The sequence below is a fragment of the Pogoniulus pusillus genome, chromosome 27 (assembly GCF_015220805.1).
Source record: "Pogoniulus pusillus isolate bPogPus1 chromosome 27, bPogPus1.pri, whole genome shotgun sequence".
NCBI lineage: Eukaryota > Metazoa > Chordata > Aves > Piciformes > Lybiidae > Pogoniulus > Pogoniulus pusillus.
Genome location: NC_087290.1, coordinates 12,123,171 through 12,137,927, shown reverse-complemented (window position 1 = coordinate 12,137,927; position 14,757 = coordinate 12,123,171). Strand labels below are relative to the sequence as shown.

Genomic DNA, 14,757 nt, shown 5'->3' with positions numbered 1-14,757 from the left:
TGCAGTGTCAGTCAGCAGACCCCAACATGGGCACTCAACGTTTGCGTGAGGTGCTGGAGGGCAAGGAAAGGGGAGAGAACTCCACTTAAGAACCACAACAAATCCCTGTTAGGAATAAATGTGTCTGCCACAGTGTGAAGCAGTTGGTGTTGCTGTGTGCAAAGTAATGTGCACGTGTACAAAGCTCACATTGTTTTGTGGAACTCTGGTGACTGTAAAATGTGTGGACTAGCAGCAAGGAGATGGCTCTGACCACCTCAGTCCAAGAGACAGGTACTAAGATAGTAAGCTGAAGGGAACCCTTTTACTAAGGGCTGTACAACCTTCAGAGCAATCACTTCTTCATTATTCTAACTAGAAACTGGAGGAGTTAAAAAACAAAAGCAAGGGAATGCCTGTGAGTAAATTGTTTACTTTCTCCTGCTTTATTGCAACTGCTGTGTTGAGACAATCTGTAGCATTTCCAGAACGACTACATCTGAGCTCCAGAGAATGGACACACCAAATTCCAGGTGCCAAATAGACATTTTTCCTACTGATATAAATTTCTCTTTGGATCTCTCTCAACGAACTTCATCAGAAGTGAAATGTGTGGAGTTCTCCCTACGTGGTAAATATTGCTCCAAGTGTTGTGGTTAGTTTCACGTAGTAGCAGCTTGCAGGTTCTTCGTGCAGGTATTTCCCCTGCACTGCATTCAGCATGGGAACTTTGACCTGAAGTGTTTCTAAACCTGCAGTGAAGTTACAAATGCACATAAACCCCTTTTTCTCTTTCCCTGTGAAGTGGAAACCAGACTATTGGCACTGGGAAGGTTTGAGATCAATAGGAAATTTTCTTTCCAGGTTTATGTTTGGTTTTAATTTCAGGGAGTTGGGGCTGTGCCTTCCTTCGCCCCCACATCCCCTTTCAGCTTTTCCTAGTCTGCAGCTTGAGCAGAAACAGGCTCTCAACCAGTCTGTTAGGTAAAACTAATGATTTTTGAAAGCTGCTACGTAAAGAAAACAAGAAGTGCAGTGGAAAACTATGAAGACAGTGCAGAAGTAAACCTAAATCTACGTCCCTTATTCACCCAAAAGCTTCAGTGTGCATTTTGAAGGGCATGACGATGCCTTTTGCCTTAAAAGGCAGCAAAGCAGCTCATAAAGGGAGAGCTTTGATGTACATTTTTAGACATTACTTGGTAAGATTATCTGTTACCTGTTTCAAACTCCTGGCAAGAGCTCTGGCACAGCAGTAACTTGTCTTCTACAATGTGTCCTTTAAAGGAGATGGGAATCTCTGCTGGGGATTCAGGAGAATGAAATAGCTCACACTACCTGCATTACAGGGGGCTGGGGTTTTATGCCCTGTTGCCAAAGCTGAATCAAAGGTACCCACATAGAATCACATCACAGAATGGGTTAGGTTGGAAGGGACCTCAAGGATCATCCACTTACAACTCCCTGCCACAGGCAGGGACACCTCCCACTAGCCTGTGTTGCTCAAGGTCCCATCCAACCTGGCCTTGAGCACCACTAGGGAGGGGACATCCATAGCCCTCCTGGGCAACCTGCTCCAGTGTCTCACCACCCTCATTGTAAAGAATTTCATCCTAATATCCAATCTAAGTCTACCCTGCTCTAGTTTCAAACCTTTTCCCCTCTTTCTGTCACCACAGACTCTTGTAAAAATTTCCTTCCCAGCTTTCCTGCAGGACCCCTTCAGGTACTGGAAGGCTGCTCTGAGGTCTCTACAGAACCTTCTCTTCTCCAGGCTGAAACTACACTGAAGCAGCCTTCAGGTTTACAAATATTTTCCCAGTCACATCTACTTCTCTAACCCATAACCTCAGAGGAATTATTCTGTGGCCTGTCTCAGCCCATTCTGATCATAGAATGCACTGCCTTGGAAGGGACCTCCAGAGATCATCTAGTCCAAGCCCCCTGCAGTCAGCAGGGAAATCCCCAACTAGATGAGGTTGCTCAGAGATCCATCCAGCCTGCCTCAAGAGATGGAGACACAGTCCATTTCTTGCCCTGTCCTCTGCAGCTAGGAGGCTGTGCAGGTAAACCAGGCTGCATCTCCCTTCAGTCAGCTCACTGTTGGCATGCTCCTGCTTGTTGGTTTCAAACAGGCACAGGCACAGGAGCCCAAGGCTTGGAAGGGAGGAACTCTCCAGGCAAATGGTTAAGTTTGCTAGGGGGCCCTAAAAGCAACATTGATTGCAAACTGCTTTTAAAGCACTGGGTGTTGTGTAGCACATCTCCTGCCATCAGTCACTGGTCCTGCTGCAAAGGTCAAAGCTAACGTTTCCTCAGCTGTCTACCTCTATGATTCAAGAGACTCCAATAGCTATTTGTCTTTTTCAAGTTGCTGGAGTAGAAAGGTCTCCTTCCTGTCCAAAGAGGGATCTGTGTGTGGCTCTGGCTGTATTCAAGGACCCAGCAGCTGAGCACAAGGTTAGAGCAATCTCCTAGGTTGTAAAGGTCTGTCTTTTGCTCTTGTAGACACAATGTCATGAAAATTGATTTTGTCTATTTCTATTACTCAGTCAACTTTGCAGTAGTCAGTGTGCTGGCTTCTCAAGAGTATTGTGAGCTAATAGTAGTGAAACAAATGTATGTGTGTGTGTGTGTGTGTGCATGATTTAGGCTGGTAACATTTCAACCTTTCTACACCTGGAGATGAAATCAAGCTGAAAATACTTTCCCTAATTGAATTTCCTGCAGCTAGATATGAGAGCTCGTGTGGCCTTTGCATAATTCCTTCTTGCTCAGGGATGGGATGGTTTATCTCCTGTTCACATGCCTCCAGCTGAGCACTTTGGCAGAGTGACACGAGGCACTAATTTAGAGATTAAGGCTGCATGTTAATTAGGAGCTGATCTTCCAAACCCTCACATGATAGGTGCGTTTCATAGACTCATAAATTCAGCCTGGGTTGGGTTGGAAGGGACCTTAAGGGTCATCTAGAGTGACTCCCACTGCCATGGGCAGGGCTAGACCAGGCTACTCATCCAGCCTGGCTGTGAAAACCTCTGGGGAGGAGTCATCCACAACCTCCCTGGGCAACCTGTTTTTATTTGGTCTAAAAGCACCAGGCAATTGCCACTAAAGGGGTAAGCAATGTCTGGTGGAGCTGAGCATGAACAAGATTTAAGACACCTCACGGCTGGGCTGGCTGCCCAGCAAGACTCAGTGGCTGAGAGAACTTCATGCATAACACTTCTGTAGCCTTATTAAAGCTTAAGCAAGAGGACTAGGACCAAGCTTATCCTCAGCCTGTTCAGGTCTGATACTCCTTCCCTGAATGGTTGGACTTGATGCTCTTAGAGGCCTTTTCCAACCTAAACAATTCCATGATTGTATGAACCACTTGCTTGCTGCTTTTTTGTTTGTTTGTTTTCCCAGCTGTGTCTGGGATAACCCCTGAGGTTTGCCTGGTGCCTCGCTGGGTTTGCAGCATAGTTTTTCAATTGTGTTTTCTCTTAAAGCCTTTGCTTCTGGTCAGGATTTTAGTTGCAAGCCTCATCCATGTGAAACTGCATGTTCATGGTTGGCAGTTTGCAGCTGGCTTTGTTTTCCTTGTGCTTTCATTGAATCATGGAATTGTTTAGGATGGAAGACACCTCTAAGATCATCAAGTCTAACCATTCCTGGAAGGATTAGCAGTCTTCTCAAGCAGGCTGAGGATGAGCTTGGTCCCAGTCTTCTTGCTTAAACTTTTATAAGGCTACAGAAGTGTTAAATCATGCCCAGGAGGAAAAGGAGGTAGTCAGGCAGGTGCATGCTGAAGGAAAACAGGATCCCCTCATTGGTAGTTTCAGCACCTTTAGTGCCTCCAATCTGTTACAGAAAAATGCATTCTCCTAACCTGCTTAATGGAGGAAACACAAAATCGTTATTCCAGTGGGTGCTAAGGCAGTGCAAAGTTGGAAGCATTTACTTCTCCCTGTTGCTATGGACCCACTTCTAAATTACTGTAAAAAACCCCACCACAACCAAATGGCTGTGATTAACACAAGTGGCAGACTTGAGACGTGGTGAAAACACCTGCACAACTGTGTTTTGCTTGTGTGTTTGTGTGTGTGTATGCAGTTACTAAAGGAAAAGAAAACCAAACCACCTTCAGTGAAGTTCTGGTTCTGCTTTCACAGCAAATTTATAACCAATATTATATTTTAAAAAATCCCAAAATAATGGGGGAAAAAACCCAAACTCCACAATGGCTGTTGATGAAATTTTCTTGTCTAGTTAGCTAAGTTTGAGTAGTGTTGTGTAAAACAAACAAAGTGCTGAGTATTCCACAGACCTGAATAGTGATGTTGAGCCAAATCTGGTTTAGTTTCAAGAATTCTTTTTTTGGTTTAAGTGTTTGCATACACTTTTAGTGCTCTTGGAACCAGATTCTTGCTTGACCAAAGTACTCCTGTTTGGTTTTTGTGGCATGGTTTGTATCTAGTCAGCGTTTTGTTAGGTAGAAAAATGCCCCTGGCATTGTTAATTGTTGTTCTCTGGGGTTCATGAGAGCTGCCAGATTGTTTTGCACAAAAGCAGGCTGGATTCTTACAGGTTACTTCACCTGTTCCTCTGGTACCTTGGGAAGGCACTTCTCAATAGTATCACTGTTTCTAGGTAAGTGCAACTACCAGTAGGGAAAAATAGATGGCATACATTAACTATAGAATGATTTAGGTTGGAAGGGACCTCAAAGATCATCTAGTTCCAACCAGGCCCATGACTAGCTGGGAGCTCCACTCTTCTGCAGAACAACCTTTGTTTGCCATTATGAGTGAACAAAACTGTCCCGTTTTTGCAGCCTTTAGACTAGGGCACTACTTCTGTGCCTGCTTAAGCAAATCTCCAGTGCTTAAATTTATAGCACCAGGGAATAAATTTACAAAGGGGGGAAAAAAAACAGAAAGAAATATTTTCTTTTTTAATGTCTCTTTGTTTCCTAACACTTGTTAAAATTCACTTATAAGCCTTTTAAATAATACCTGAAATCAAGAAATAGGTACATTTTTAAAGCAGGTAACAATTGTTACTGATCAGGATTTTTCCCCAGGCTTTCCCCCCCCCCCCCTCTTGCAGCTAAGCTATGGAAGGGTGAGCAGAGAATGGGCACCTTTTTAATGAGCCCATTGGCAGAATGGGAAGAAGCAGCTGTACACTGCAATTTCTTGATTTTCCTGATTACAGCTTGAAGTGTGGTCTCTGAACTCAAGAGATCTGCATTGAATTGTTCATTTCAGGCATGCAGTGGTGCTTCCCATCCTCATCCACAGCTGCTACAGGATAGAGGTCCCATAAACACAAAACTTCCCAAGTTGCTTCTCTAAGAGTAGTTATTCCCCAGGCTCTGTGTTCATAGCCTCAGCAGAAGTCGTGGGGGTTAACAAGGTTATTTGGCTTCATTCTGTTTAGCCATTCAAGGGTAAATGGAGGTCCCTACAGATGAGCCTAGATTTGGTCTCCCATTAAAAGAGAAAAAAGGCGCTAGTATCACATTTTGGGGGATGAAGAGAGCTCTTGTTTGCAGAAATAAGAACTGTCCTGGAGCAGCTAAGCTCCTGTGTGATGGACTCTGAAGTCAGGTGTTGGTGTTTTCATCTTTCCCTCATTTCATCTGAAGCCCAAGGTAAGAGGATTACTGTTTGCCTTCCAGTTGTATTTCTGTCAGTAGGCTCCAATCAACTGGAGCTAACTATGGGTGCTGGGGGAACAGGAAGCAAATCTGACAGGTCACTTCTCATTTGTGAGGGTGCACAGAACTCATGAGGGAGAAGAGAGAGAGGTGCAGGGCTTACCGTGTCATGCTGGGAGCTGTTTTTCCAGACAGGACAACGCTGAACTGGAATTTACAGATTGCAAGCTTTAAAGATAAGGTTATTGAGGGAGGGCTGGTGTAGAGCCCAGTGGCAGTCCTCTCACAGAACCCCAGGCCTTCTGCATAATTTATTTTTCTATTTATAGGGGGAGGGAAGGGATCAGTCCACTTCCAACTGAATTCATCCAAGGAAACTTGAAAATTGTAGCTGTTACTTTCAGCTTGTAGTTTTATTATTCTGTGCATACTTTGGACTATTGTTTGACTGTGAGAAGGTTCTATCTGGTGACAAATGTTTATATTTCCTATGGCTGCCTTGTAAAGAATCAAAACAAAAATGTACAATAATGAATTTCTTAATATGGAACAAGGAGTAAGATTTCTACAACTGGTACAGATTTTGACGTGAGCTGGTTTTTAAAATCTTATCACAGATTAGTCAAATAAAACCTTCCTTGCCTTTAAGCAAACAGTGTCACTGATTTTTCTTACCAGTGATGTGGGGAACTATTAAGCCATCACTGTACATATCCTAGCAGCTAGTGGAAGCAGTATAAATAGAGGCCGTTTAATACATCTGACTGCCTGAAACAATACTTAGATTGGAGGTTGACTCCAACTCTCTTTCCTTCACAAAAGTCATATTTAAAATATTTATGAACAAGACACCATCTCAGTGAAAGCTTTATAGGAGTAGCACTGGGACATGGAAAGAATAAATCTGAGCTACTGCCCAGAACTAAAAGATGTTGTAGTACAAAACCAATGTCTAACTCAACTGCCAAGAGGCTGTTTAAAGCAGCAGCAGGAAATACTGTACAGCTTGTCTGGAACCTAAGTACTTAGGATTAATTAGGCTAATCTAATAGCAATCCTTAACAAAGTCTTAATGTAGTTTCTCTCTCATGGTATGAATGACTCCACAGAAACCTGTTGCCTTGCAATGGCAGTTGTGGTCAGGATAACAAATCACTGCTGTTTCACTAACTTCCAGCTAAACACAATGCTCAACTTTTGCTTTCTTTGTGTATATATATATATGTTATATATATATGTTAAGCTGTCAGCATAACGGACCAGCATTTTCAGTATGCAAAGTGTTATTACTGCAGCTTGTGGCAATTGGATACCAGTCTAAATACTGCCTATGATGGCCCTTGCTCTGGTCCGTTCAGCATAGATGTCCAAGTAGTTCCTGTCTCAGCAGATGTGCTACTACTCTGATTCTCCTGTTCACTTGGAAAGAGAAAGCAGGGGGAGGGAAGGCCTGAGCTGCTTTGTCATGAAAGATTATAAAATGTTATGGCTTTCTGTGTATGGAGTGCACCTTTACAAGCACTCCACAGAGCTCTCCTTTATATGTGCTCATAAACTAACACTAGTTACAGCTCTCTCTGCCTAGGTACCAAGTGCTCCATAGAGTTTCTTTGCACACCCTCTGATAGCTTGAGAAGGTTTCTGAGCTGGACGTGCAGACTGCAAGTTCTGTGCCGTCAAAGAGCTGTAGTCTGATACCGAATGGAGCCTGCAGAGGAAAGAGAAGACTGCCATTAGCAACATGAAGTCTGTAAGGTTAATGAACTGCTTGTCATGCAGAGTGCTGGGAAACTGTTAGGTGGGAGCAAGGAAAAGGGCTGGGCCCTCTACACTTTCACTGTCTAACAGTTCTGAACGTTAGCCAGAAAATACTTGGTTACCTTCACTGAGCATAACTGACAGCATGAATGAAGTACTGCAGTACTTTAGACTTTATCACCAGAAAGGCTCCTCTTGTGAAGTCATTAAAATGAAAAATATTAGAACATGGAACTGGTGACTGTAAACAGCTTGAGATCAAGATTTGTGGCAGCATGGAAGATGAAAAGGGAGGTAACTCTAAAACTCATGACAGTTGGGTACTGTAACAAAGTCATATGTAAGACTGTAAGAGCACCTCCAAAAAGAAAAGGATTTGGTTGTTCCAGTAGGCAACCTACAAACCAGCTGGTGACAGAGCACATTGTGTGCATCTACAGATGCAGAAGTGGGCCAAATCGTTTAGTGGAAGCAGTACATCTCACTGCTTAAGGTTTCACTCAAGCATTTCAAACTGCTCTCCTTTTTCTTGCTACAGCAACCTAAGGCCTACACCTGCTGAAACAGGACACAACATTCAGAATGTAACTGTAACAAAGGGACCAGTTCCAACACACAGGGTGAAGATAGGAATGTCACAATACAGTTCTCAGTGAAGCTAATAGAGACATTCACCTGATAATGGCTCAATGAATTGACACTAGCAGTGATATTTAGAAACAGTGCTCATCCATTTAGGAACAATTGCTGTGCTGCTCTTACTGTACTAGCACTGTCTTAACTACCAAGGGATGGAAAAGAAAGGTTGTGAAATGTTCAGGCATGCTTTGTCATCATCATTAGAAATGGGTGAGGACTGAGGTGGAGTAACAAAACCATTAGTATCAGTAGTTTTCTGGTCTGGGGTGAGAAGAGCTGCTCTTTGGCTAGAAGCCCAACTTAGGGTTCAGTGTGAACTCACAAGGGTTTCACTAAGCCAGTATGTAGAGGTGAAGCTTTTCAGCTGCAGTGCAGCCAACATGTAGAGGTGAAGCTTTTCAGCTGCAGTGCTCTGCTGCAGCAGAGATATACACAGTGAATAGGTGGAAAAAAATCCTGTGGTTCCACTCAATACTTTCAAGCAGCCTGAGCTAAGCAGCCCTTCTCTCTCCAGACAGCAGGGTTCTCTCCTCACAGAGGCATGCAGGCACAGACAAGGCAAAGGAACAGCTACTTTACCTGGTTGATACTATCTTCAGTTACCAATGAGAGAAACTGTCATATCACTAACAGATGGGAGAATATTAGCAGTGAGATTTAATGAACTTTCAATGGAGAGGATCATTAACATCCTACAAGATCAGCTAGAAATGGTCCCATTGGTAAAAACTGAGGTTTGGCAATTATGTAGGGTTTTAAGTTCTTACCTCTATAGGTAAAAGTACTTAATGCTAAGCCCTCTATAGATTTTTAGCTGCTTGAGATTCAATTATGGAATGCTTGTTCCAAGAGTGGAAGAAGGAGTTGCCCTGTGATAACACTTCTGACCTTTACTGTCTAATTGAGAGTGACATAACTTTCACAAGCACAGCAGCCTACCCCCTCATGGATAAACCAAGGTGCTGTGCAAGAGGCTTCTGCATCCCATGAGCTGTTGAGTTCTGGGTACCGTGGGTTGTCTGTAACCATCCTGCTACCCAATAAACAGCTTCTCTAGAAATGTACAGGCACCAGTGACAGCGTCGGTGCAGTGGGACCCCCTTGTTCCCAGCCTGGGTTGGCATCTCTTTCAGACAGAGACAAGGAGCTGCTGTTCTCATGAGACTCTTGCTGGAAAAAAATCATTTCCACAGCAAGAAACTTAAAAGCAAAGAGAGCATTTGACAGGCTTTAGAAGGAGCAAGTCCCACTGTGGATTTAACCTGCACAAGTATCTTGAAGGCTCTGCCATACCACAGCTGAGAATGTTCTGCAACTATTCCACATTCTGAGTTGCAGGGGATCACTTAGCCTGCAGTTGTCAACGTCCAAGTGGCAGGCAACCTGTTGCTAAAAGCTGACAGCAGCATTTACCTCTCCTCTTGCACAGCAGCATCATCAAATGCCTGGGAGAGGCGCTTCAACTGGCAGATCCTGGAGGAGACCAGCTCCAGCTCACAGTCAAACTCTCTGCAAACAGAATGATCATTGCTAAAGATGAAGCCTGGCAGACTGACCAAGTGATGCTACCCAAACCTTTGTGTCCCTGCACTAACTCTAGTCACCTCCAGACTTCACAGAGAGAAACTCAGCATTGTAACAATCATGCTTTTAATACCACTGACAAGCTGTTCCTATCTCCACTCATCCCCATAACAGCTGTCTCCTGATTTAAACACCAGGTTGAGATACACAAGAGTTGGATTCAGCTTCTAGCCTGGACATTTCTCATGTGACTTTGACAAAACACCCCAAATCTAGGCACATTACAAAGTATTTCCCTAACTGACAACCCTTTATCTGTCACACTTTTGAGGCAAGAATCTCTCTAGTCTATAAAAGCTCAGCACAAGCAAAGCCATTGAAATATGAGGCTTGACAGGGCTCTGGGCAGCATGGTCTAGTTGAGGATGGTCATGCTTATTGCAGAGGGGGTTGGACTAGATGACCTTCAGAGGTCACTTCCAACACAGACCATGCTATGATTTCTGGAATACAAATAGCAGCTCTGGAAAAGCTAGAGCTAAGCAGGAGAGATGGATTAAGAGCATTCTTCTTTACCAGAAAGGTACAGCAACGAGCTCAGGTATGTCACCAGTGTCTGATGGGGGCTGCTGCTGAGACACACGGTGTAAATTCACACAGTGCAAGTGTGGCTTTTCAAAAGTTCTTGCCACAGCACTACATAAAGTTTCAAGTTTTATCTCTACCCAGTGCTCAGCTCCTGTCCATACAGGGTCCTTAACTCTCTATTTGAACTGCACACCCTTTCAGGGAGACCAGGACAGCAACCTTCAGATTTTGCCTTTCACCTTACAAGATTCTCTAGTCAGTAATTTTAAGAACAACAAAAACCAACCCCAAATGAGATATATATATATATATATAAATCTAAAAATAATCCACAAACCCAAACCCCAGCAGAATAAGGTTTGCAAAGGAATGTGACTTACAGCTTTCTGCTGCTAGGAGCAGGTGATGAATAAGGACTCTTCAGTGCTGCTGCTCTTCTCGACCTCCGGAGAGAGACAGCATCTTTGCCAAGCCAGGCTGACAAACCCTTGCATTCTCTGTGTTCTGACACCCTTGTTGGCCTAAGCTGGGCTCTTTTGCTGGATCTTGGGGTGCCTTTGGAACTGGCTGCTGACTCCTTACGGCGGGAGGTTCGAGGTGTGGTACTTCTTTTCTTGGCAGAACTGGTGGCACAGCTTCTGCTGATGGATTCAGCTGGACAGGTCAGCATGGGGCACACTGGGCTTTGACAAGACTTCTGTATTCTCTGCAAGGTGCATTAGACAGACCTGTTATGCTAAACTGACTCCATGAGCCTGAAGTCTGAAACCATAAAGACAAAACTGGACCTGAGCCCCTAGCTTCCCTGCTCACATCAGTTTTAACCTAGCATGAATGCTTCTCGACCTTCTGTGCCCATTTGTGTTGGGGGAGTCATTTCTTCCCCCAGACTTTCTAACTTCCAAGGACTTCCCCAAGCAATGGAACACAGCTGCTGCTGCTCCTGTACAGGCTCCCGAACATATAACTGATGCAATTACAATCAGAGGTCTCCACCCTTTGGTAGCAAAGTGCAAGCTCAAGTTTGCTACCATCTAGTGGGTTTTGTCAGTCCAGATTTAAACTGACTGCAATGAAGAACATGCTAATAAATAGAATGGGTACAGGGAAAGGAGTAAAACATTTGAATCATCCAAAACACCACACATTTATCACAAACAATTCTTTATAAGCAATGGCAGCCCCTACCCATCTGCCTCCAGGTGAAGGCTGATTTACCATACATGATGAAAATACAGTAGGAGAAAAGCATTTACTTAGCAATAAAGTCAAAGTTCTGAGGAAACTACATCTTATATTTCTTCTTTTCACCTTCCTTCCTGTTCTGCCAGAACTATAATTTGCCTCTCCATAATTCAGGATGGATATTAAGGCTTGCACTAATTAGCATCTATGAAACAATTGTTATGGTGTGCAAGTGCATGCAATAGACCCTCTGGAATGCAGCTTTCAGTATAGAGTCCAGAAATCTTAGTACTGAAGTTAAAGCAAAAAAATAAACTACCTGGGACACTGTTCCAAAAGCATTTTTTGCTGTTCTTCTAATACTCTGAAGAGTTTGGCACTTCTGTCTTGCTTCCAGGCTTTCCCAAGTTGGGGTCTCATGAAAATTCATCTCTACTGGCTTTAATGGTACTCGCTTCCGCAGGGACATGCGGATGGTATTGAGAGAGCTCAGAGAAGGCCTTCTCTTGAATTTGTCAGGCACAGGGCTCTCATTCTCATCAAAGTCACCCAGGAGCTGGTGTTTCCGCCAAGACATTGAGGCCTTGACGTTTTGTAGCACAGATGCCATCTTGTTGCAATTCCTGGTCAAGCTTATTCCTGCAACACTTGGAATGAGAGCGTACAAAGTACAGAGCAGTGTGAAAAAGGACAAATGGAAACTGTTGTACAATACGTTGTTACATCTGCCCTAGACGACCAAACCAGAGCTAAACAGACTTGAAGGAGAACGTAACTGGTGCCTGTAGCTTTAGGTCTGTGCATGCCCATGAGGAAGTCCTACACTGCGTCACCAGTGCTGGATATCAGAGCTAGAAAGCTGTGAGACTCAAGGCTGTGAGGTAAACACTCTCTAACTGCAAGCCTTTTCTTGGCATCTTAGATTAAGGTCTTGTATCCCAAATTCTTGTTTTCATTAAACAAAACAGCCTTCCACTGCCAGGCAAACTTACACAGCTGCTGTTGTCTTTTGCCTGAGCTGCTAGCCCCAGGCTCAAACTTTAGTCCCAGTTATGACCGTGGATGTGCTAGTCCTGAAATGCCAGGATGGTTGCTGGCAGAAGACAGTGGTGGCAAAAGCTAAAATGCCTATTATCTATGTGATATACAACAATTTAAACATCTGCATAGATACACAACTAAATTCTTGGTTTTCACTAATTATCAAGCTAGGATAGCACTAGAAAATTACTTCTGCACAGCAACTGGAAACGCAAGTGTAGTTTAGCAATCTGAACGAGAGCGAATTATTTTTACCAACACTTCACCGCAGGTCGCTGTTAATAAAAGAAGCTGGGAGGTCTCTGCCATCATTACACCATTAGGAAAGCCCATTACTTATCCCTTACTACTGTGATCTCCCGAAGTGTCTCTCTTGCTCTCTCAAGTGTTCTTGTTTGTGCCAGCAATCAGTAAGGCTCATCGAAGTCAAAGAATCATAGAATCAACCAGGTTGGAAGAGACCTCCAAGATCATCCAGTCCAACCTAGCACCCAGCCCTAACCAATCGCTTCCCTTACTAGCTCGCAGCTTATCCCCTGGAAGCCACGGCAAACGCAGGCAGCTCCCAAGCCTGTCGCAGCAACCCGACCGTGTCCGGGGAGCTCATCCCCGCAGCTTCCACTGGCCAGCCGGGGCTCCGTTCCCGTGGCTATCATTCCCTGTACTAGCTACAGGCTAGTCGAGGCCCGAATCGCTCGTACAGCTGCGGCCTGGCCAGCAGGACCGGCTGTGCGCCGCGGGAGCTGACACGGCGACACCTGGCCAGCTCAGCCGGCACCATTATCTGGCCCGCCGGGCGCTGTTAAGCGCCAAAGGCGACGCCAGGGCCGGAAGAGAGCGGCTCAGGCCTCTCGCTGAGCGATGAAGCGCAGGCTGCAGCCGTCTGGCTGCGACAGCCGCTCGGCTCTGTACTCACAGCGACGATCGGGACCCGGCACAGCCACCGCACCCGAAGCCCTCCTGGCCCTGCCGCCGCCGCCGGCGCGTTTGAACGCCGCCCCGCCCACTGCTCTGGGGCCGCCGCCGCGGCCCGCTCCCATTGGCTGCGCTGCTGCCGGAGCCCACCCCGATTGGCTGCGCCGCTGCACGCGCGCCGGCCGTTACACGGCTTCGCGCCTGCGCATGGGCCGCGCCCGTGCCGCCCGGGGAGCGGGGCCGGGGGCCGGCGGCAGCCGCAGCGTGCGGTGGGAACTCGCAGGCGCTTCTCCCCCGGCTCCTGCAGCGCAAGAGGCGCTGATGGCGACTGCTGCCCGAGCACAGCAGCAGTGCTGCGCCTGCCTGCTCCCCGCGCGTTTGGTGCCTTTGCGGCCCTGCGTCCTGGAGGTCCACGGCCTGGCGGAGGCAGCTGGTGTAGCTGCACAGCTTGAACTGGAAGCAAGCCGGGATAGACCCTGTGGCAAACCAGGCAGCAAAGAAAGAGTGAGCGCTCACAGTGGCTTGCTTAGGTTGCAGAGCTGTACTTCGTGGAGCTTCCTTATCCTACCCCAGAGGACAAGAGCAGCTGCAAACTCTTCGTCTTCAAAACACTCCCACCTGAAAGTGCATCCTGAGAACAGCTGTAGCAAACTCTGAGTTTTTTTTCAATGGTTTTGCCTGTTTGTTCATCACCAAATTAAACTCAGAGCTGCCACCTCAGAGCTAGAGCCACCTCCACTGCAAAGATGTGGCTGAGAGGCATGGGGCAGCCAAGCCAGGCACGCTGCAGGATGCCTGCTGGGCAGTGCCACTGCCCCAGAGCTGTGTTTTACACCGTGCTGCTGCTGCCTCCTCATATTCACAGGCTCTAACGTGGGTGAGGAGAGCTGCTTGCTCCTGCACATGCCATTTGTCATGACATCACAAATGTTACCTCTCTGCTCCATGGCAACCACAGAACTTGCAGAGAGAAGGTTCAGAGGTAGAGGAAACAAGTCCTGAACTCAGGAGGGAGACTATGAGAGCTGGAAAAGTGCACAGGGAGCCCAGCCTTGAGAGTGGGACTGGTAACTTCTGGCATTGTGGTTGTTTGCTTACATGGGCCATGAGGATGCTCAGAGGGCTGGAGCACCTCTCCCATGAGGTCAGACTGAAAGAGTTGGGGCTGTTCAGTCTGGAGAAGAGGAGGCTCCAAGGTGACCTTATTGTGGCCTTCCAGTATCTGAAGGGGGGCTACAAAAAAGCAAGGGAGGGACTTTTTAGGATATCAGGTAGTGACAGGACTAGGGAGAATGGAGCAAAGCTGGAGGGGGGGAAATTCAGATTGGCCATGAGGAGGAAGTTCTTCACCGTGAGAGTGGTGAGAGCCTGGAGCAGGTTGCCCAGGGAGGTGGTTGAGGCCCTATCCCTGGAGGTGTTTAAGGCCAGGCTGGGTGAGGCTTTGGCCAGCCGGATCTAGAGTCGATGTTCCTGCCCACGAC

The 14,757-nt window shown here is 46.1% G+C and overlaps 1 protein-coding gene across 3 annotated transcripts; it reads right to left on the bottom strand.

Moving 5' to 3' along the window:
• Positions 1-6,018: 6,018 nt before the first annotated feature.
• On the bottom strand, positions 6,019-13,320 carry PIMREG (PICALM interacting mitotic regulator). 3 transcript variants are annotated; one of them, XM_064166559.1, is made up of 6 exons: positions 13,278-13,320; positions 11,640-11,967; positions 10,516-10,841; positions 9,437-9,532; positions 8,603-8,649; positions 7,251-7,334 (listed from the first exon to the last, which is right to left on the bottom strand). In XM_064166559.1, exons 2-5 carry the CDS (start codon positions 11,928-11,930, stop codon positions 8,619-8,621), a joined length of 744 nt encoding a protein of 247 aa, XP_064022629.1. In that variant the 5' UTR covers positions 11,931-11,967; positions 13,278-13,320; the 3' UTR covers positions 7,251-7,334; positions 8,603-8,618. The 3 variants fall into 3 exon arrangements, with proteins under 3 accessions (XP_064022627.1, XP_064022628.1, XP_064022629.1); XM_064166557.1 differs by lacking the exon at positions 8,603-8,649 and having other exon boundaries at positions 6,019-7,334; XM_064166558.1 differs by lacking the exon at positions 8,603-8,649 and having other exon boundaries at positions 6,019-7,334; positions 11,640-11,959; positions 13,278-13,294.
• Between the last annotated feature and the right edge of the window lie 1,437 nt (positions 13,321-14,757).